At 50.9% G+C, this 20,146-nt stretch overlaps 2 protein-coding genes across 3 annotated transcripts; both read right to left on the reverse strand.

Annotated features, from left to right (window-relative positions):
- Nucleotides 1-1,072: 1,072 nt before the first annotated feature.
- CRYGS (crystallin gamma S) lies at nucleotides 1,073-10,479 on the reverse strand. 2 transcript variants are annotated; one of them, XM_082486941.1, is made up of 3 exons: nucleotides 10,447-10,479; nucleotides 3,369-3,611; nucleotides 1,073-1,348 (listed from the first exon to the last, which is right to left on the reverse strand). In XM_082486941.1, the coding sequence occupies exons 1-3, from the start codon at nucleotides 10,447-10,449 to the stop codon at nucleotides 1,076-1,078; spliced, it is 519 nt and encodes a 172-aa protein (XP_082343067.1). In that variant the 5' UTR covers nucleotides 10,450-10,479; the 3' UTR covers nucleotides 1,073-1,075. The 2 variants fall into 2 exon arrangements, with proteins under 2 accessions (XP_082343067.1, XP_082343066.1); XM_082486940.1 differs by lacking the exon at nucleotides 10,447-10,479 and having other exon boundaries at nucleotides 3,369-4,095.
- LOC309674793 (TBCC domain-containing protein 1-like) lies at nucleotides 10,193-19,887 on the reverse strand (the record flags this gene model as incomplete). Its single annotated transcript, XM_082486942.1, has 7 exons — nucleotides 10,193-10,800; nucleotides 11,392-11,556; nucleotides 14,673-15,170; nucleotides 15,311-15,497; nucleotides 16,502-16,868; nucleotides 19,310-19,459; nucleotides 19,540-19,887. The coding sequence occupies 6 exons, from the start codon at nucleotides 19,885-19,887 to the stop codon at nucleotides 11,427-11,429; spliced, it is 1,680 nt and encodes a 559-aa protein (XP_082343068.1). The 3' UTR covers nucleotides 10,193-10,800; nucleotides 11,392-11,426.
- Nucleotides 19,888-20,146: the final 259 nt, after the last annotated feature.

Below are 20,146 nucleotides of genomic sequence, written 5' to 3' on the forward strand. Positions count from 1 at the left end.
AGACCGGGGAGCATGGCTAGAAGGGCTCTGCTTCTACATCCAGCGTCATTACGCCAAAGCCCCTCGGCTCGGTATGCAAACAGGCTGGGGGTCCCCGGGGTGCCCGGGAGGAGAGTGTCCCCCGCGCAGCGGACATCAGTTATTCCTGCGCCTGGGCACGCGGCCACGGCGCGGGTCCAGCCTGACATCTAGCGGCACCGGGCAAAACGGGGCGCCCCAGCTGGCAGCGAACTGGGCTGACCGGGAGCCTGAGGGTCCCTCTCTGCTCCCCGCACCTTCTCCTGCCCTTTGAGATCGTTCAGCATCCCAGGGCGGCTTTCAGAGGCACTCGACGTCTCTGTCCACGTCCAGCCTCTTCTTCCCCTTCCAGCTGCCCAGCTCGACGCGGTGCTTAGCCCCATTTTAAGCATCCTTGAACCTACAAGGGCCACCCTGAACGTGCCACGCTGTGTTGCCAGCGTCCCCAGCATCCCCCATGGAGATTGTGGGATCCCTGCTTCTCATCTCCACTTCCCCCCCCCCCCATCCCATTGCCCCATGCATCACGAGAGGGACATGCTCCTCCAGCAAAAAGGACATCTGCTGTCTGCTCAAGCTCCCCATGGGGGGGGGGTCTCAATGCAAATGGCATGGATGCAAAACCTCACCCCTTCTCCCCAGCCACCAGCAGCCCCTTCTCCCGGAGCTGCCACAGGGCAGCCGCACAGCGAGCAGGGACGCCCCAGTCTCATGACGGACTGAGCCACCTCCAACCAGCACCAAAAACTGGAATCCTGGGGACGGGTGGTCCCACTGCTCCACCGGAGCAGCCAAACGCCGGGGCACAAGCGCCAGCTTCGGGATGGCTTTTACCCAGAGAGCAGCAGTGGGATGGAGGGGAGTAAGGAGACGACAGCAGAGACGGAGGCAATCGGGGCTGGTGGAGGGTGTTTTGCTTGGAAGAGGAGGAGGAGGCTCAGCTCCACACCGGGGGAGGATAACTGGCACGCAGACGCCAGGAAGAAGCAGGACAGGCGGAGCTGAGCGACTCAGTTGCTTTATTGACGGCCTCCGGCAGCCCGGTCAAGGGGCTGCCTCACTCGGCGATGCTGCGGAAGGACTGGACGGCGGGGCTGGCGGCTCCCCACTCCACGGGTTTGCGGTACTCGCCCTTGGGCAGCAGGTACTGCCTGCCCCGGTAGTTGGGATGCTCGTAGAAAATCCAGGTGCCCTCCAGCACTCTGCAGGCATGGACCTCGCGCATGTGCCACTCCTCCATGACGGAAGGGCAGTCTTCGGTGGCTTCGAACATCTGCCCGCCAAAATCTCCCTTCTCAAATATCTGGATGTGGCCCCGGCCTCCACTTGGCTAGAAAAAAAAAAAAAAAAAAAAAAGGCAGGGGGAGAGAAAACGGGGGAGGGATGGAAGGAGGGACCAACACGTCCCTGGCTCTGACACTCCAGCGGGTGGGAGCAGCTCCGAGGCAGGGTCAGACTCAGACCAGGTACAAACCACCCTCCCCAGCACACCAGGACAGGGCCGAACGGCTCACGTCAGCCCCCCAAAAGCACAGCCCAGGTAACTCTCGGCCCAACATCATGTGCAAAGAGGGCATCAAAGCACCGAGCCAGAGCAGAGCAGCTCGAACCCCCCACCGCAGCCCCAGTTTCACAGGGAGGAAGGCTGCAGGGAAGAGATGAGACCATGTCAGCAAGCGCTGGGCTCTCTCCGCCAGGCAGCCCGCCCGTCCCGCTGCTGGTTTGAACCCTTCAGCCACTCCACGCGAGCATCAGAAGGAGAGATGGACCCCCCTCCAACTCCCCGCTCCTCCGGGCGACGAGGAGTTTAATGAGCTGGTGACCCCAGCTGGGTTGTATTACAGGCAAACACAGCGCGGGTATTTTCCACTGCGATTTGAAGCGCTGCGTCGCCTGAAGGCACTGCGGCAGTTTTAATCTGCAGCTGCCCGGACACCCTCTTCCCCCGCCTCCCCGAGTCCGCTCTCCTTGCCGGTCCCAGCCAAGCTCCGCGGGGTCTCTCGGCTCCGTGCGCTGCCGCTGCGGCTTCTCCGGGGCACTCAGACCCGATGCCTCCGAGCGGCAGGTCCCTGTGCAACCTCCCCACGCACAGGAGGGGAAACCAGGCACCAGGTGGACATGCAGGATCAAGCCTCCACATTTCATCCTGCTGGAGGAAGCAGCGTTGCTGTTTCATCTCCTGCGTGTTTTGGCTCCATCCCTTATGCCAGAGCAGTGCTCTGAACCAGCTGGAAACTCTCCCTGCCCTGTGCAAAGGGATTTAGACCTCGCTCAAACCCAGAACAGGCACAAAGCGACGTTAGAACTCTGGACATTAAAGCAAAAGGCCTTCTCAGCTGTGAGACCCGCACCACGCGACAGGAGACCACGGCCGTGCTACTCAAGTCAGCGATCCACACATCCCCACCAACGTCCACCCCGCTGCTGGCAAAGACACAGCAGCACTCAGCATCTCAACCCCCATCCACACTCCACCTTTGCCAGTTTTAAAGGGCGCTTCTCCCCATCGGCTTCCCAAAGGGATCGTTCCCTCTATTCCTTTCTCCTCCCCCCTCACCCAGCACTTCCACAGGGTGTCAACGCTGCTCGCTGGCAACCCGCATTTATCCCATCTCCTGCTGGTGGAAGGACAGGTGATGCTGGAGGCTGCAGAAGCATCTCCCCGTCATCAGTCAGGAGGGGATGAGCGCGGTTCCTGTGCGGCAGTGGGGAGACACACATCACCCTGTGCTCTCCTAACACCAGGAGACACCGGGCTGCTCCAAACATGCCCCAGGAGGGCTTCAGGCATCCCTCCCACACCTGGTCACTCCAGGTCTGCTCCTGGGGCAGTTGTCCCCATGCCCAGAGGGACTTGGTGATACCGAAATTGGGTTCCCTGTATGAGAAGGGAGCCCTGGCTTGCTAGAGAGGCTCTAGGTGCTCCTGCAACATCTCCATCCCACTGCTACAAGCCACGTGGCCACTCTCAGATTTGGATCAGTTGGCAGCACACGATTGGGGGGAAAGCGAGAGGCAAACCTCGGAGCAACCTCCCTGGACACTGAAGTCCTTGGAGGAACAGGTAGATAAAACTGTGCCGCTGTTCCTCCAGAAACTCACCTACAAAGGACTCGGAGGGATCTGCTTTTTCCCATTGCAATCAAGGGTGGAAGAGATTTACCTTCTCCACTCACCAAACACCTCGCCGTTCCCGGAGCATGACTGCAAGAGCAAACCCCCTTTAGCCGTCCTCTCCAAGGGAGCTCCCGTGGGTTCCCTGGAAGGTGGTGGCCACCCACAAGCACGCTAAAACCCTTTAATGATAGGCGCATAAATTAAAATGTCCCTTGGGAAGAGGTCGCACTTACTATCTGGACGGTTTTGCAGGAGCCGAGGCGGTCGTTGAGGCCCATCCAGTGGTGGTAGTCAGGATACTCCCCATGCGTCAGAACGTACATGTTCCCGGTAAAGTTGGGCCTCTCGTAGGCCACCCAGGTGCCTCCATCCACACGAATGGAGTTGCAGCGGCTCAGGTAGGTGTGAAAATCGGGGCAGTCGCTGTTGCACTCATAGCTACGGCCTAGGAAATTCTTGTCTTCATAGAAGGTGACCTGAAACACGAGCAGAAGAAGGAAAGCAGGGAGGTTCCTCGTCCCCCAGCACATGCCTGCAGCCATATTCTAGCCGCATCACAGTGTGAAATAGCTGAAAACAGAGCCCTTGAGATGTCAAAAAGTCATCAAACCCAACCATTGAGCAAGATCAACCGCATCCCAACTAACCCTGGCAGCCGATTCACCAGTCTGGCCCCAACACCTCCAGCTGCCACCAGTGTCTTGCCCTTCCCAGCACCTAGTTGTGTCCCAATCCAACCCAAAGGTCCCTTGGTGAAGTCCCTGTCCTCTCCACAACAAAACACTATTAATACATTTCCCTCCCACCTTCTCTAGATTAGTAGTTACTAAATTAAAGCCAAGGGAGCCCTAAGTAGTCAACAGACTGTACCACGAAGAGTTCCATTTATATTGGCTCACAGAGAGTTTGCAATTAGACCTTTACTGATAAGGCGGTGGGGTGAGGTCTACCTCCTCCTCAGTCATGTCTTCCAGCCCTGTGATCGTTCTCCTTGGATCCACCAACTTCATCAGGTCCACAGTTTGCTTTCTCAAAAGTCAACACCAAAAGCTGGGCATCATGTGAGCTTTATCAGTGCCGAGAAAAACTAAAGGAGCACTCCACATCCGTGGTAGATAGCACATTTCTACCGACATCCCAGGACTGAGTTTGCAGTTGGCTTCTTCTGCTTTGGTTGCTGCAGGTTTGCAATACGGCTGACAGATTTCTGATCCGTCACCACACTTCTTTCCCAAGAGCTGCTCTACAGCCACGTAGCTGACTGCAAAGCACTTTGCTTAGGGTCCCTTTTTCCCCTACTTGATCACAACCCGTTTCATAATGATCTCAAGAGCTGGTGAGCAAATCCCATTCCTCTTGCCCAAGGTATCACCAACCCAGCCAGGCCTGGAGAGGCAATGCATGCTTTCTCCAAAAACCCCTTCATGGAAACATTGCCAAGCCCTAGACTCACACCAGTCCTTTGTATAGCCCCATTTTCAGATCCTCCCAGATGACAATTATTCATCAAGAGATGCTCTTTGAAATAAAGGTTCCTGAATCACAATGTTTGACTATATCCCTCGTGAAGTCAGACCATGCCAAAAATTACATAAGTTTGACATGAATCGGTCTCAGCAGATCCCTTTCAGCTGCACCCAGTCACCAGCCCATCTTCCACCTTAATAGGAGTTTGATGACTTACTCCAGTGTCTTCTAGAGCCTTGCAGTGAACCAACTGATGTGCAAGCTGGTTGATCCAATGCAGTGCAGGCTCAAGACAACATTTCACCTTCTCCAGCCTTCCAGTCCGGCATCAGCCCCATACCTGCTGCTGGGTTATTTGGTAGCATCTGAGATTGCCTCAGCCAATTCCTCCAGATGTTCTGGAGAGAATTTTTCTGGCCACAGCGATTAAAACATCTAACATGCAGAGCTCCGTAATCCATTTTCCTTATCGTTTTTCCATCGCTTGGGTGTTAAGACACACAGTCACCCTTCTTCTCCTGGCTGCTTGTACTTCACCTAAGTGCTTTGGCTACCAGCATTGATCTAACATCACCACTGTTAAAAATACTGTTCATTGTCCCACAGGAGATAGATACAAGTCTAGGACAACTTACTTTTTTTTTTTTTCCCCCCCATTCACTTTGTGTTAAAAAAATGTTAGCCACAGTTTTCCTAATGCTGGTTGGTCAGTGTGTCCCACCAGCCTGACCAGGCATACGGGGAGTCGGACTAATCATGCCAGAGGATTTATGGCCTTGGTCTTGTGGCCTGTCAGTAGACATTTATCAGGACAATGTTACTTCCCTCTCATTTGCCTCTTACTTTCAAGAGACTGATCTCCCATTACAAAGCAGTCGGCACATACAAAACAACCTGGCCCCACCTCCTGAGCAAGCTCTTCCCATCTTTAGTGCAATGGAGAGTTGGGAGATCACCACCATCTTTCCAGCAAGCGAATAAAACTTGTACAAAGTGTGCGCTAAAAAGTTCGATTCCTGTTTTCCCACACTGCCACCATTGGGCAGTTCACCACGCTGGTCTGCCCTTGCCAGCCACAACCCTGCTGCTGTTTTACAGCTCCTGCTTCTGGATCTTTGACCCTAGAGGCAGCACCTTGTCCCTCAAACCAGGGCACACCTGAAAAACCTGCCAGCACAAGCCCAGAGGCAACACTGAAAGCCCTGTTCAGAGGTCTGGCAATCACTCACCACCAGTAGTCCTCTCCTTGAAGCCAGTGGTTGAGGAAGCCACAGCATCACAGTCATACCCTCCACAGGGATGCATCTCTTCGCAGCTCGTCCCTTCGCTTGGACAGCTGATGAGCTCTCCCCGCCTTCAACCTCACTCCCAAGAGCTCTGCAGCCCCTTCTGATCTGCAGTCCCGCTCCTGTCCACACAGGGAGCGTCCAGCGCGCTCCGTAATGAACTCTGCCCAACGGCTGTAAGACCACAGGTCTGGTCTCCGTGCAGGGAGCACCTCACCCGGGCAGAGGGACACCTCCTCCTGCTTCGCAGCAGGGCAGTTGGCAGCAGGAAAGGAACAGGACCTCTGGTCCTGGCTCTGCACGAGCTGTCTTGTCTCTGTGGACAGCATCCAGCAGAACCAGCTCCTCTTGCGATGCCCTATCACAGGAACTGTGCGCGAAGTCGGTTACGTTGGCCTTGAATTTTCTAACAGAAAAGCTCATTCGATGTTCCTACCCCACTCAGTCTAACACATCTGAACTTCAATTTGGCAAAGCTACCTGGCATTCCTAGGAGGGTATTTTCCCTGTACTTATAAAGCCGCATAGCCAAAGAAATCCAAGAGCATGTTAAGGGTATGGCCATTCCCACAGAACAGTGACCAACCAAGTGTCGTTCGCTGTTTTATTCTGAGACCATTTATAGGAAGACTTAAGGAGAGGGCTCCTGCCCACCCATTCTCCACCACAGCTCTTTGCACACACCCTCAATGCAGTTCAGACCTTCACACTCAGCGCTTCTCAGCTTTCCTCCAACGATTCAGGCACAAACAGACCAGACTGACGGTTCTCACCCACAGGATAATGACAGGTGAATTACAGATTTCAATTCCAGATTCGTCGGTTCGTTTCAGACGCATCTTACTCCGACACAAATCGCCTTCCTTCAGTAAAGCCATCAAGTTGCTCTGCTTACAGCACTAACCCATTAACCGCTCACTGCCCAAACTTTGCTTATTTGGGGCTTACCTGGCAGATGGAAGATCTGCTATGGCAAGAACTGTAAAACTCTTACTCCCCTGGCCACCTCATAGCACTTATCATATTTCTTCCCAACGGCAGCTCTGTTAGAAGGAAACTCATAAACAATAACTGTAAGCAATCATCAGTACTGCCCACTGCTTTCTAAGCACAGGGGCAACGATTCCTTTCTAGGGCAGACCGCTTGCTTAGGTTGTGAGAAATAGCATTTAATTCTCTCTTTTGCCCTTTTCTTCTCCCTGGAACGTGCTAGGCAAGAGCACAGCACAGAGGAAAGATGAGATTTGCACTCCGCCACTGACTTAACTCCTCTTGGCCGTTTTGCTGCACCACAGCAGCACATAATCAACAAATTCCCTGCAGCGGGTTCACAGGGGACACGGCTTTCAGCAGGGGTAAAGGCAGGATGTGTTTAAGTCTCTTCAAGCAGATAGGAGACTTGAGCACGAATCAGTCACGTTTCCCCAGCACCTTCTTTAGGCACAGTTACACCACTGCAATCTGACAGCCACCAGGTTAGAGGGAAGCAGCACACCACCCTCGGTTCCTAAAGACTGCTCAGATATAGCCAAATCACTTTGAGCCAAGATCACAGGCGAAAGGCGCGGAGAAGCCGAGACTGAATCCAGATCTTCCACAGCACCAACCAGCACCTACAAAACCACTCTGCTTCTGAGCTCTCTGCCCCCTTGGGTCTTACGGTCTCCACAGGTTAAAAGGAATGTAACCCAAAAGCAAAACTAATAAAATGAAAAGGTGCACGTCTGTCCACAGCCTCTTAACAGTTGCTTGGCACTCCACAGGAGAAACTGGCCACTAGCCCAAAGTTCTCGCCTTCCTTTCCCAGCTGCTTATCCCTGCCCAGTCCCAACCCTGCAACACGGTCTGCATGACCAACCAGCTCAGCTCTGCTAACTTCATGACTGAGGACCACAGCGTTAGAGCTGGATCCTCATCTGATGCGCGTTACTCTAGCTAAAGTCCAGCTTCCTGATCTACCTCCTTCTCCAGTTTAAATCCATCTCTGCCTATTCCACCAAATCACAAGGCCGGTTCGCATCTCACTATTGCCTTCGGTGCTACGGTCATCATCCAGGGCAAACCCTTTGCTCCACTATGGAAGGGGGATGTGGCGGCTACCTCTGGCATCGGGACTCATCTCCTCCCAAGGAAGCCTTCCACAAGACTCTGCTCTGCAAATGCTGCTCGTCACGCTCACTGCTCGCACAGCAGCCTCCACCATCAATTTACAAGGCATCACATCCTCCTGCATTTTAGAACATCCCTTCACCGGTCACTGTGTTCGACTCTATCCTCTGGTAGAGCCACACCTAGAGGAAACAGCCAAGATCTGGGAAAAGACTAGGGGGGGCTCAGCTCAAGCTTCCCTCAATTTGGGGAGGGATTTCAAGCACCTCCTCTTGTCGACAGACTGACAGAGGGGGAAGCTGTCAGCAGAACAGAGAAACCAAAGTTTCTCCATAATTTACCCCGGATAAATTCTGTACTCCTAGCCACAATCACGTATAGGCTGCAAATAAACTTACCTTGGTTCCAGCTCTGGACATTTTCCGTTCCAGCCAAGCTCCCCGGTGCTGGAGGAACGTCAGAAGCTGTTACAAACAGCCAGGATCCGAGGAGCCCTTTTTATAATGGGCTCGTTTTAAACCAGACAGCCGCTTTGTCATGAGAATAGGATCCAAAAATTGAGTCAGTGATTCTGAGGCTATAGACGGTTTCCAGAAAAGCAAACAGGATTATGGAATAAAGGACGGCTTCGCCATCCTCCCTTTGTTACCATTTGCTGAGTCAGAACACCAAAACTCTGCCAAATGCACTCCAAACACACAGCCCCCTGCCAAGTCCTGGAGGACGGGGGGCAATTTGGATGCTCTCTCCCTTTCAAGCATGTTCAACAAGAAGACATCCTCGTCAGCTCTAAAAGGCCCATCCCCATTTCTAAGGAAGAGACCCGATATTTATCGGAGAATGTTTCCATGCGGCGAAGGACGCAGCTAGGAAACGGTGAACACATGCCCAGGGCAGACACCGTGGGCCTGCAAAGAACAGCCTCTGCGTAGAGGCTCTGCTCCAGAAGCTCCCAATGGCAACAGCAACAGCAAAGAGGCTGCGTTATTTTTATAGCCTGCCCTCAGCTCCAGCTATATCGCTCCAAGTGGTGCCAGACAGAGGAAAAGAAGTATGGCTGGCCGCACCCCCCCCAAAGTGAGCGATTCCACACATCAAAATAGTACAGAACGGTGCCCAGATTTCTGACAAAATCTGCCAGCGTCACAAATTCAACTCAAAACTCTTTACACCTCTGTCTGCGGTTGGAGCAAAAGTATTTCTTTTAGCCACGCTCTGGCCCACCGAGCAGGGAGGGCGAGGATTGCTGGCTTATGTACACCCACACCACCACCCCCCCGCGCCACTGCATTATGAAAAACCACCTCTGCAGCTATTCACTGCACCAGCCCAAAGGCTTAGTGAAACAAAGGGCCACGAATTTGGCACAGCAGCGCCTGAAACACACAGCCCCTATTTCAAATCTGTCAGGACAAGCAGTCTCGCAACAGCAGCTCTGCGTGCCACCCCACGTACGCTGCCACAGCTCCGCTAAACCGCAGTCAGATATGACAGTCTGAGACAGACATGCTCAGCGGCATCTCGTCCTCTTCCCATTTCAGGCGTCTTGAATCGCTTAGCGCTGCTGCTTACAGCTCTTCCTGCTAGAAAGCTGTGAGGCCTTACAGGTATTTTTTATCCAAATGCTGTCTTATGAAGATCAGAGTCCAACCACAACCCAAGTCCTATCGAGAGGCACCTCAGTATGTTCACTAGGACATCTCAAAGCTCCACCGCAGTCGCTTTTAACACCCCTCCTTTAAAAGTTAGTTCAATATAATAAACTCGCCGTCTATTGCATCGCTTGCCTCCCCCGCAGCCAAGAGAGACCTTCAGAAAAATTCTAGCATCACAACTGCCGTGTACACCACAGCACTAAACGCCCCTGCCTTCCTCTTGCTCTCAGGTTGGATAGCTCTTCAGAAAGCACATACAGCTGCTGCGTTCGGTCATCTCTGCCATGCCTTTGCCTATTTTGCCCAACTAATTTAGGTGCTCAGCTACGAGCACATCTCCCCAAGACAGGTTCCACTAGCACATAAGAACTGTACTCATCCAAGTTGATAATTTTTACAAGAAATATTAAAGGTAGGAAAAAGCATATTAAAATGCTGTGCTAGGGCAGCCTTCAAAACCTTCAGTCCCATGGCTGTTAATAAATTAGTGCTCTTCTCTCAGCTGACAGGTTCGCATTTCATTAAGCAGCAAAGATGCGTCCCGCTAACACCCACTGTACAGGTGAAACTCCTTCCCCAGGACATATGCCAGGCTTATCTGAGAACTCTGTTTTATTGACATTTGTCAAAACAATGCAAACGTGTAAGAAAGTTAATTCCATAAATCACACTGCTTAAGTGCCATCTCCATATAAAAAAATCCACTGAATTTCATTCATTAAAAAATAAAAAAAAAATTTAAAAACCAAACATTGCTTTTTCACATTTATAAAAACAGCGCAGCCGGCTCGTACCATAAAGATGCACGCGATGCCCAGGGCCCTGCGTCCACCTCCGCACCAGAAAGGGCTGCTTTGCTGGATACTGGCACACCACAGAGGCTAATCACAATGACAGCCTCCCCACTAAAGGATCTGCAACAAGGCATACTTCATCGTCCTCTACTGACATGCACCTTCTCGGTTATCAACAGAATAGCTACAGTACATTCCTGGGAAAGCGGCAGTGATTAGAAATCCTGAAGCAGACAGACAGTCCAATCCACGCCGAGGATGGGCGTCAGGTCCACATCAAGTGTGTTCGGGCAGGACGGCTGCAAAGTCTTAACGAGAACTGTTTTCAGTGTATCGCTGCCCATTCCCAGAATTCTGTAACAACATAAGAGGAGGAAACTTTACTCCCAACAGTTCTTTAAAAAGCAACTCAAAGACCAAAGAAAAGGAAAAAAAACGACAACTTTCTAATGGTTTGAAACATGCAATGGCAGAAAAACACAATAAGGGTTTGCCTCCAGCTCCTAACCTACTTCTAGTTGGGAAGGGAAAAACACTACAAAGTAAGAATTATTTAAAGTCTCGATTCTCTTACGCAAAAAGCGAGACAGATAAGTACAGAAATTAATGCACACAGCCTCTTTGAAAGAGCAGCTGTTCAAGTAAGTTTTCACATCAGATTATGTACAATATGCCTATCTGCTTTTACAGACACACACAGATTCCCTAACAAATCAAACAGAACACCTGCAGAGAACAAGGGAGGTGCTGAGTATACAGGGAACAGGTTGAAATTGAAAAGCAGTTTTGACTGCAAAATAAGAATGAAAAGGAAATGCAAGGCTCTTGGGAGAATGACCACTGAACAGCCTCCTACATCTTCCACCTCTGCCTTGGCTGTGCATACAAACACGGGACGATTCTTCTAGATAGAGAAGAATCAAGAGAAATGTGCCCTCTACTCACCCTTCCTTTCCTTTATGCTGCACAGGAACACGACGCTATCCTGCTGCCTGCTTGGAGCCTACTGCAGGAGGGACAAGGCTATCCAGCTGCTGCCGGTTCCCTGTCTGAACCAGCCATTCGTAGAATTTGTTTTCTACCAACATCTGGAACTTTTTCCTCTGATCCCTGAAACCAAAAGGAGATCAGCAGGGAAGTATGCAAAGGTCACATTTATTTACAATATTATACTTCTAAACCTCACTTTCACTACCAAAACAAGCTTCCATACATATCAGCTAAGAGCTGGGCTTGGTTCATGAACTGCCCGTAACAGGAAGAGAAGGCTTTTACCAAGTAAATATTGCTATAATGAACCCTAAAGGCAGAAATTGGTAGAGTTAGAGAAGTTACGCAAACTTCCCCAGCCCACTGGCACAGCGACCCTGCTCGCCAGGGCTTCCTCTGCTTTACGTTTCAGAGCAGACATTAAACCTGTCTGAAAAGGGAGAAAAGGAAGATTAGTAACCACCATTTAAGCATTGAAGACACAAAATTCTGTTCTGACAGCATCTGAAAGAGAGAGGATGGAGATCAGGAAAAAAAAAGTGTGCATAGAAACAACACTCCTCAAATAATTACCTTTACTGGTAAATAACTTTTGGGATGTTTTTTGTAAGACCAGCAATAACAGGGTATGTCACTTAACTCGGGCTGTCTCTGCCACTGGTGGACGTCCAAGAGCAGTGCAGGTTCACAGCAGTATTTCTCCAGAAGAGCACCCCAGCCATCTGGGATCAGCTCAGCTCCATGATTTCTTAAGCCAAAGGTGGCATGAGTATTGAGTAACTCCTGCTGCCCTTTTTTTTTTTTTCTATGAGCTTATGCAATTCCTTTCAGAACCCACGTAAAACATGAACATTTCCACCATCCTGTGGAGAGTTTATGTGGTTTTGCTTTGAACCCATTCCTAATTTGAAGTGCTGATCCCATCCTGTACTGGGGAAAGCAGCAAACCAGCTCTGTTCATTTTTGTGCCACTCAGTTTCAGAGGGGCTCAGTGTACCCAGACCCTTTTTTCAAGTTAAAGGCTCTTCTTTTGTTCTATCGCTTCCATTTGAGACGTTCCCCAGAAAGCAGGGTTCTAGGACAGAAACTAACCTAAATTCCTCCACAGTGAACACAAAGGCAGCCACTTCTTTCTTCCCTTATGGTTTTATCTTCTCCAAGTGCTTTTTATATACCTTGATCTGCTACTGACCCTGAAAGACTTTGTGTCTGATATGCTCGGAAAATGAATAAACAGGATTTTATGCTTTTGCAAGTTGTTCCTCAAGCTGTCTTACTGGTCCTGTCTTACGGGGTTTTTACTTTCAGCCTGGCAGGATTTACATTCTTTTTTTGCCCCACTTTCCTCATTCAGACAACTTCAACTTCTTGAAAGACGTCGTCTTATTTCTAACAGTCTCTTTCACCTCCCAGTTCAAGCACAGCAGCTTTTTTCTTTCTACATGTCTGATATCCTGTTTGCTCTAAGCTTCCTAGTCGTCTCCCTCGTTGTTTCTCTGCCTGCAGGAGACAGGCACATTTTACACTGTCAGCTGCCCAGTTTCTTTTCAGCAAGCTTCTAAACCTGCCAGTTTTCCCCCTTTTATGAAACAAGTCGCTCCAGTACCGAGCTCTTGCCTCCTCTGACTGCTGTAGAGGATGTTAAATCTAAGCACATCATCCGTATTACCTCACATTTCTTTAACAGTAAGATTTTGACAGGGTAAACACCTTCACAAAACCCTGGGGTGGAAAGGAACAGCCCTGGGAGGACAATTGCTGGAGGGGGAAGAAGCACCTAGATGAGGTTGATAGACATTAACGGATGACTCCAGCACAAGGGCTGAAGTTACCACTTTCCCCTCTGCTGCCCTTCAAGACTCGAGGACTTGAGAGTTTTGAAGGTTTTTACACTTCTATCACCACTACTGGGTCACTACTGCTCAGCCACACTCGCACCTATAACAAAACCCTGCCCCAGAATCCTTTCTCTCTCCCAGTCTAGAGCTCTTTCAAACCACAGGCTCCTCTGCGCTCGGCACAGAGGCGCCTGGATCTCAGAAAGGAACAAGAGAAGCAGAGGGAGCCCCTCCAAAACAATGAACGATCAAATAGACCAGAACTCCTCAGCCTGGTATGATGGGAAATGTTGACAGTTTGACCCAAGAGGAGGTTTTCATATTCTGTGTTCCCCAGAGGACAAACCCCTCCGAGATCACTGCTTATCAGGACCAGTTACACACCCATTACAAGTCATCGACTGAGCACAGAACAGAAAGAAAATTTATACAGCTCAAGCACAGCTCAGGGAACACCGCTTGTTCTCATCTCTTCAAGCCTTTACAACTGAATATCTGGGTTTCTATCCCCATTCTGGATTTGCAAAGGACGCCAGGTCCTTCAGGTTGCTGCACCAAAAAGATTCCTAAAAAGATAAAGGCAGCTAAACTGAAGGCAGCAGAGATTTGTACCCTGGCTGGCGGCAGCAGAAAGCACGCTGACAAAGGAAGCAAAGCAAACTTTTTCAGAACACGGCCATAGGTGCTGGGAAAGAAACAAGAGGCACAGCAGCACATGAGATGGGCTAGGATAGGCCTCGGTAGCACAGTAAAAGTTGGGCAGAGGATTCGATGCGATATGATAAAGAGGACTTTAAAAGCTACTGTCCATGAGGTGATCTGTTGGAATGGTTCACATGCACGTTCTTAGCTCACCTCAACACCAGATGGGACAGTATTTTAAAGCTTCAATCTCGGTGTCAAGGTTGGGCTAAGAGCAACCACCAATCAGCTGCAGGCCAATAATTAGTCGAGCTGTTGTTCAGGGTATGCCCCCAGATCTCGCCCACGGTGGCACGCGACACTGAAAGCAGAACAGAGATAGCAGAGAGACAGCGTCCAGCGTGAAGTAAGTTGTAAACTCTTCCTGCCGGGGTGGACCCCTCACCTCAGCCCTCGGCAGAACCCAGGCATGCTTTTCCTTGTGTTGCGCAAGCCAGGAAAACACAACCGTGACAAAACACCTCCTTCAGAGTTACAATCGTGAACATTATTATTCTCGCTATATTAATAGCAAAGACCAGGATCCCAAGATTGCTAATTACTAATACTCTAGAAATGGCATGCAAGACAAGGCTCACGCAAACCAACCCATTATTAAAGCCTTTTTTTTGAACCACATCAAAAGAATCTTCTATTTGTATGTCTGAGCTGAGCTGTGAGGCAGCTCACGCGTTCCTGTTCGGATGCAGCACTCACTTGGTCAGGCCTGCCTCCTTCACGGTTTTCTGCCAGATCTGCACCTTCTGCTCTCGCTGACTCAGCGCCTTCTGATACGCGTGGGGAAGCCCACCCGGCGTCTCTGTGGTGTCTCCTTCCATCTCAAAAGGAATCACGAAGGTGTAGAAGTCCGAGGGCGGCAGGAGGCGGAAGACACTCGTGTCACCGCTCTCCTTGCACACCAGCATGGGGCTGTCCCAGTAGTTTGGTAGGGTGGCCAAGCCCACCTGCGCCATGTGGTCTTCAAGCATGGGATAATGGGTATGGAAAGGGGCAAAGCTCACCGCTTGGTTGCCCAAGAGGATGAGAGGCTGGGTAGGCGTGAGAATGTAAAAGGTACAGCCAGCGGTGGAAGAAAGGCACAAACGATGGCAAACCACAATGACCTTGATGTTGTCACAGCTGTGGACGTGAACAGACGCCTGAACGGGGCCAAGGACAAAAGTGCTGTTCCGGCACTTCTCAATGGTCACAGATCTGTGATAGAACAAGAGGGTTAGGAGACAGTGAGCAGGAAAGACCGAAACCAGGACTTTTTCACTGCTTAGTCCATCTAAAAAGAACTTAGTGCTTGCTGAAAAGACATCTAACCATGCCTCAAGTGAACAAAAACTCACCGGAGAGGAGAGAGAAGATAAATGAAGGACTCGTTGCAACGATGAATTCTTACATGAGCCCCCACCAGGGTGTCCGAGCTCTTGGCCAGCGTCTGCTTGTACACCTGGCTCATTATCACCACGGGGTACACCTCAGGCACCACACAAGTAGTGCAGGCAATCTTTGCTCTCCTGGTTGTTCCTTCAACTGCAAAATAAAGTTAACCAACACATTTAAAATGAAGAAGAAAAAAAAAAAAAAAAAGCACAAAAAGGCTATACTCTATTCCTACAGAGACACAGACGCAATGGTTCACCATCCACATCACTCAGCAATCCCTCAGGAAAATAATCAGCACAAAACTTCAAGGACAGTATCATCAAACTGCGTCACTTCACACACCGGTCATACCAGCCACCAATGCCTACTGGGCAGGTCAGCAGTACGTAGCAGAAGCAGAAGCTCCAGAAGTTGGGGCACATTGAAAGATCAAAACCACTTCAAGATTATTCAGGGGTAGCTAAAGCCTCCCATAAGCTACAGGCAGCCCCGACCTATGGAAATGGAATCTCAGTTTCCAGAATTCTGTTCCTGAACACAAGACTTAGCTTAGCAGGAAGATCCATAGGGTAAGTTTTATGCCGAAAGCAGGAACTGTATGTTTAAGACAGTGAAATGCTCCCTCTACAGTACAACCCTTGAGCAACCTCACTGTTCTCCCTAACCCACTCTTACGATTGCGCAGGCAGAGGAAACAAAACATTAACCTGCATTTTTTTTCTCCTAAGGTTTTTCTCCTTGTTCGATGGGACACTGCCACGTCCTTGCAGGTGAAGGAATGCAATTCAAGGCAAGGAAACCCAGACCAGTGCCCAGCTTTGCCACAAACACATCGCATTATCTATTCTCTGTGTCCAGCTGTACTTGGATAACGAGGACAGTGATGCTGACCTCACTCAGAGAGGCCTTTGAAAAGAAAGTCATTAATGTTTGCTCACAAAAAGTGCTCCAAGGACCAGAAAAATGCACACAGATATCACACAGCACCTTCTAGCCCTCAGATTCGCCTCCTAACAGTCATTATCCCCATCTCCACTGACAGTAGAAGGAAAAGGAGGCAAGCCCCCCACACCGCTGCCAAATCCCCGGTCAGCAAGAGAAGCCAAGACTGGGAAATTATTTGTAAAAATAAAGGCAAGGCCTGTAGCTACCTTGCTGTGCCCAGGCGAGTTTCTTCCCAGACTTGAGGCAGGCAGTCATTCCAAAAGGGTTTGTCGTCAGGCAAGACCGCAGCCAGCTCTCTAGCTTGGGGAAAGAGAAGGCTCTGGAGACCTTTGAGTAGCCATTCTGCCCGTGACAGGGCTGCCAGAGGGCAAGCTCATGCAGAGGATGGACTGTCCTGGATTTGTTCACGGTCCCTTCTATAAGGAAGCTAAGGGCACAGACGGCTTCGTAGGATACCAAGCTACTGTGGGTGGAGTGGGAGGAGGCAGTGAGCTGCTCTGGCTCCAGCAGCAGTTCCAGCATATCCGAGAGGTGGCTCTGCACGAAGGCACGGTGGTCCTGATCATTCCAGTTCTTAGTGGGCAGAAAAACACACAAGAAGGAAGTGAGTTCTCAAAGAGCTGACAAACTCCGTCAACTTTATAAAATGCATCCTCGCTTACACTTGTCCTAAAAGAGGGAAAGTGTCAAATGTGGTGCTCTCTCCCGCTCACTGTTTCTGCTGCTCTGCTCTTCCAAAACACAGAAAGCAATCTCCCCTCAAAAAAAAAAAAAAAAAAAAAAACCACATTTTATTCTAACTCCAAGTACCAAATATTTCATTCTAGAAAGCAGAAACAGACTGTCTACAATCCTTCCCACACAAATTCAACCAGCTGCTGCTGGCAATTTAAGGCAGGAAACAAATCAATAACTGACAGCCAAGGTCTTGCAACTGCTCTATTAGAAAAACACTGCATCTGTTCCAGACCTTCAGATATGATTCAGTGTTGCCTTCTGAGGCGCTGTGGGGAAAAAAGCAGAGGGTCATTTCTTCGCAGGCGAGCAGACCGATAAACCAAACGACCTCTGAAAGAATCATTAGTCCAAATTCTAAAGGGCTCCAGACCAAAAAAAAAGAAAAAAGGCAGGAGACTAAAGTTACAGCAGACATTAACAAAGACAACATTTGCTGGACAGCAAGCTGCAGAACAAGGAATGCATGGCTTGGATTACACATTGTCCCTACCATCCACGAGGGCGGTAGCCAAAAGGGTGTAACAAGCGGCTGTGAACATCTTGTCCAGCTGCTGGAGATCCCTGCACTGTGACAGAGACCCTCTCACACCAGAAAAGCCTCACCACACCATTTCAAAAGGGGGCACCATTCACACCAGGTACTGCTGAAACTGGGGGAATCTCACCCGATTGCACAGAGAAAAGTAACACCAATAAAGACAGCCCCAACCTCGTTGGGACCAAAACCTCTAGGAGGGATACAATGGCAGTCAAGACGCACCTCCTTCCTGTCCAGAGTTTTCCGTAATGGCTACATTACTGTTAAAAGAAAACATTAACTTTTAAATAACACTGGATGCTCCACAATCACCCAACTCACAGCCCTGTATCAGTTCCTCTCAGGAGGACTTCAGGGTGTTGGTGGATGAGAAGCTCCACATGAGCCAGCAATGTGCGCTGGCAGCCCAGAAAGCTACCCACATCCTGGGCTGCATCTCCAGCAGCATGGCCAGCAGGGCGAGGGAGGGGATTCTGCCCCTCTGCTCTGCTCTGCAGAGACCCCCCTGCAGTGCTGCCTCCAGCTCGGGGGGTCCCAACAGCAGAAGGTCACAGACCTGTTGGAGAGGGGCCAGAGGAGGCCCCGGAGATGCTGCGAGGGCTGGAGGCCCTCTCCTGGGATGACAGGCTGAGAGAATTGGGGGTGTTCAGCCTGAAGAAGGGAAGGCTCCGGGGAGACCTTAGAGGCCCTTCCAGTCCCTAAAGGGGTACAGGAAAGATGGGGAGGGACTCTTGATCAGGGAGGGAAGCAACAGGACAAGGGGGAACAGTTTTAAACTAGAAGAGGGGAGATTTAGATGAGATATTAGGAAAAAATTCTTGACTGTGAGGGTGGTGAGCCCCTGGCGCAGGTTGCCCAGAGAAGCTGTGGCTGCCCCATCCCTGGAGATGTTCAAGGCCAGGTTGGACAGGGCTTGGAGCAACCTGGGCTGGTGGGAGGTGTCCCTGCCCACGGCAGGCGGATGGAACTAGATGGTCTTCAAGGTCTCTTTCAACCCAAACCATTCTGTGATTCTATGATTTATTTTCCCATTTGTTCAACCATTCAGTATAAAGTTGCCCAGTCCCTATTTTTAACTATTTTAATCATTTCAGCATGTCCCAAATTACATTTCACTAACTCATAACATCATCTTCGTGACAGAAATCTGCTACAGTTTACAGCCCATCTTCATAATGATGCTGTCAATCTGTAATTCACCCTCAAATACAGAGCTGCCCACAAGTTGCACCTGATACACCCAGCTGACCTCTCTTCCTTCAAAATACTTTAGAGGAGACATTAACATTTTCACATGGTTGGTCTACAGCTGACGAACTAACTCCCCTTTCTGAAATACAGCTTAATGCAATTTTGCTAGGAAAGACCCTGCGATCCTAACAGTCTACAGCAAACTGGGGGAAAGCAACCTGTAACGTAAGAAAAGCTTCCTGTTTGGCTAACGGGAAAAAGCAAAAAGGCAGCTACTCCTTAAAAAGACAATTGCCAACGCTCTGAGAGAACTTCCACAGTCTGATTTTGGGAAATTCCCACGGACAACTTTTGCTGCAGAGAATGCACCAACTTCATTTCAGTTACTGTTTAGCAAAGTATCTCAAATTTGACTCTAGTTTAGGCTTTACCACACGCAGGGTTACACCCTCCCAGGAACAAACCAGCCACTCTTCAACCCACCTGAAGGTAGGACTTTGCAGTTTCCCACACGCCCGCATAAGGAGAATCCTACAGCCACAAATACCTTATTCTCGCTGGCAGATTTTCCAGTCAGGCTTGGAGACTTGGTCCTGGGGCTGGGCCATTCCTCTCCGATCAGAGACCTTCGCAGAGAGACTTTGTTCACCTGCTGGACGTACAGGAAGAGCAGGAACTGCAGAGTGTCTACCGACAGCTAACCAAAAGGGGAGAAAAAGAGGCGTTAGGATGGGCTGGGCTCTCCCCACCCCGCCCGGCCCGGGATGGGGCTCCTGCCTTGCTTCGCTCCAGCTCCAGCTCGTCGGCATTGGCGCAGGCTGCCTCCGCCTCGGCCCACTCGAGGCGGCCTGGCGGGTCCGGCCGGAGGAGGCTGTGGAAGAGCTCGAAGTAGAGCCAGGCCAGGCCACGGCCCAGCTGCAGCTTCCCGCAGGCGATGTGCCGCCAGCGGGGCCACGACAGCCGCGGGAAGCAGCCTTCGGCCGCCCGCGCCCGGGCGTAGGCCGCCATCTTCCGTAGGTAGTGGGGCCCGAGGCGGGCGGGCGGCGGGACGGGCAGGGCCCCCACCAGGAACGGCTCCGTCTTCACCCACAGCCGCACCGGGGCCGGGGCCGCCGCCGCCTCCATGGCTACCGCCGCCCGCTTCCGGTACCCGCCGAGGCCCCGCGCAGAGTGGCGGCCGTACAAAGCAACGAGACAGCCCTTCCCTCACACCGTGGAGGACTCCGGGCAGGCCCGCCCCCTGGCCGAGGAGCAGATTTCGATTGGTTGTTCGAGCCAGCCCGGAGGCGGGAATAAACGACGCGCTCTCTGATTGGCTGTCGGCGAGCGAAAGCGTCCTTCCGCGCGGCGATAGGGCAGGGCGCGGCATGACGCGCTGAGACGC

This window comes from Vanellus vanellus (genome assembly GCF_965231255.1).
Source record: "Vanellus vanellus genome assembly, chromosome: 8".
Classification (NCBI taxonomy): Eukaryota; Metazoa; Chordata; class Aves; order Charadriiformes; family Charadriidae; genus Vanellus; species Vanellus vanellus.

Excerpts from the sequence above, each read along its gene's own strand:
- CRYGS (XM_082486940.1), bottom strand. The coding sequence starts at position 3,677 with ATGGCTGCAGGCATGTGCTGGGGGACGAGGAACCTCCCTGCTTTCCTT. Across the intron at positions 1,349-3,368 it reads CCTGCAAAACCGTCCAGATA|CCAAGTGGAGGCCGGGGCCA; the intron begins GTAAGTGCGACC and ends TTTTTTTTCTAG.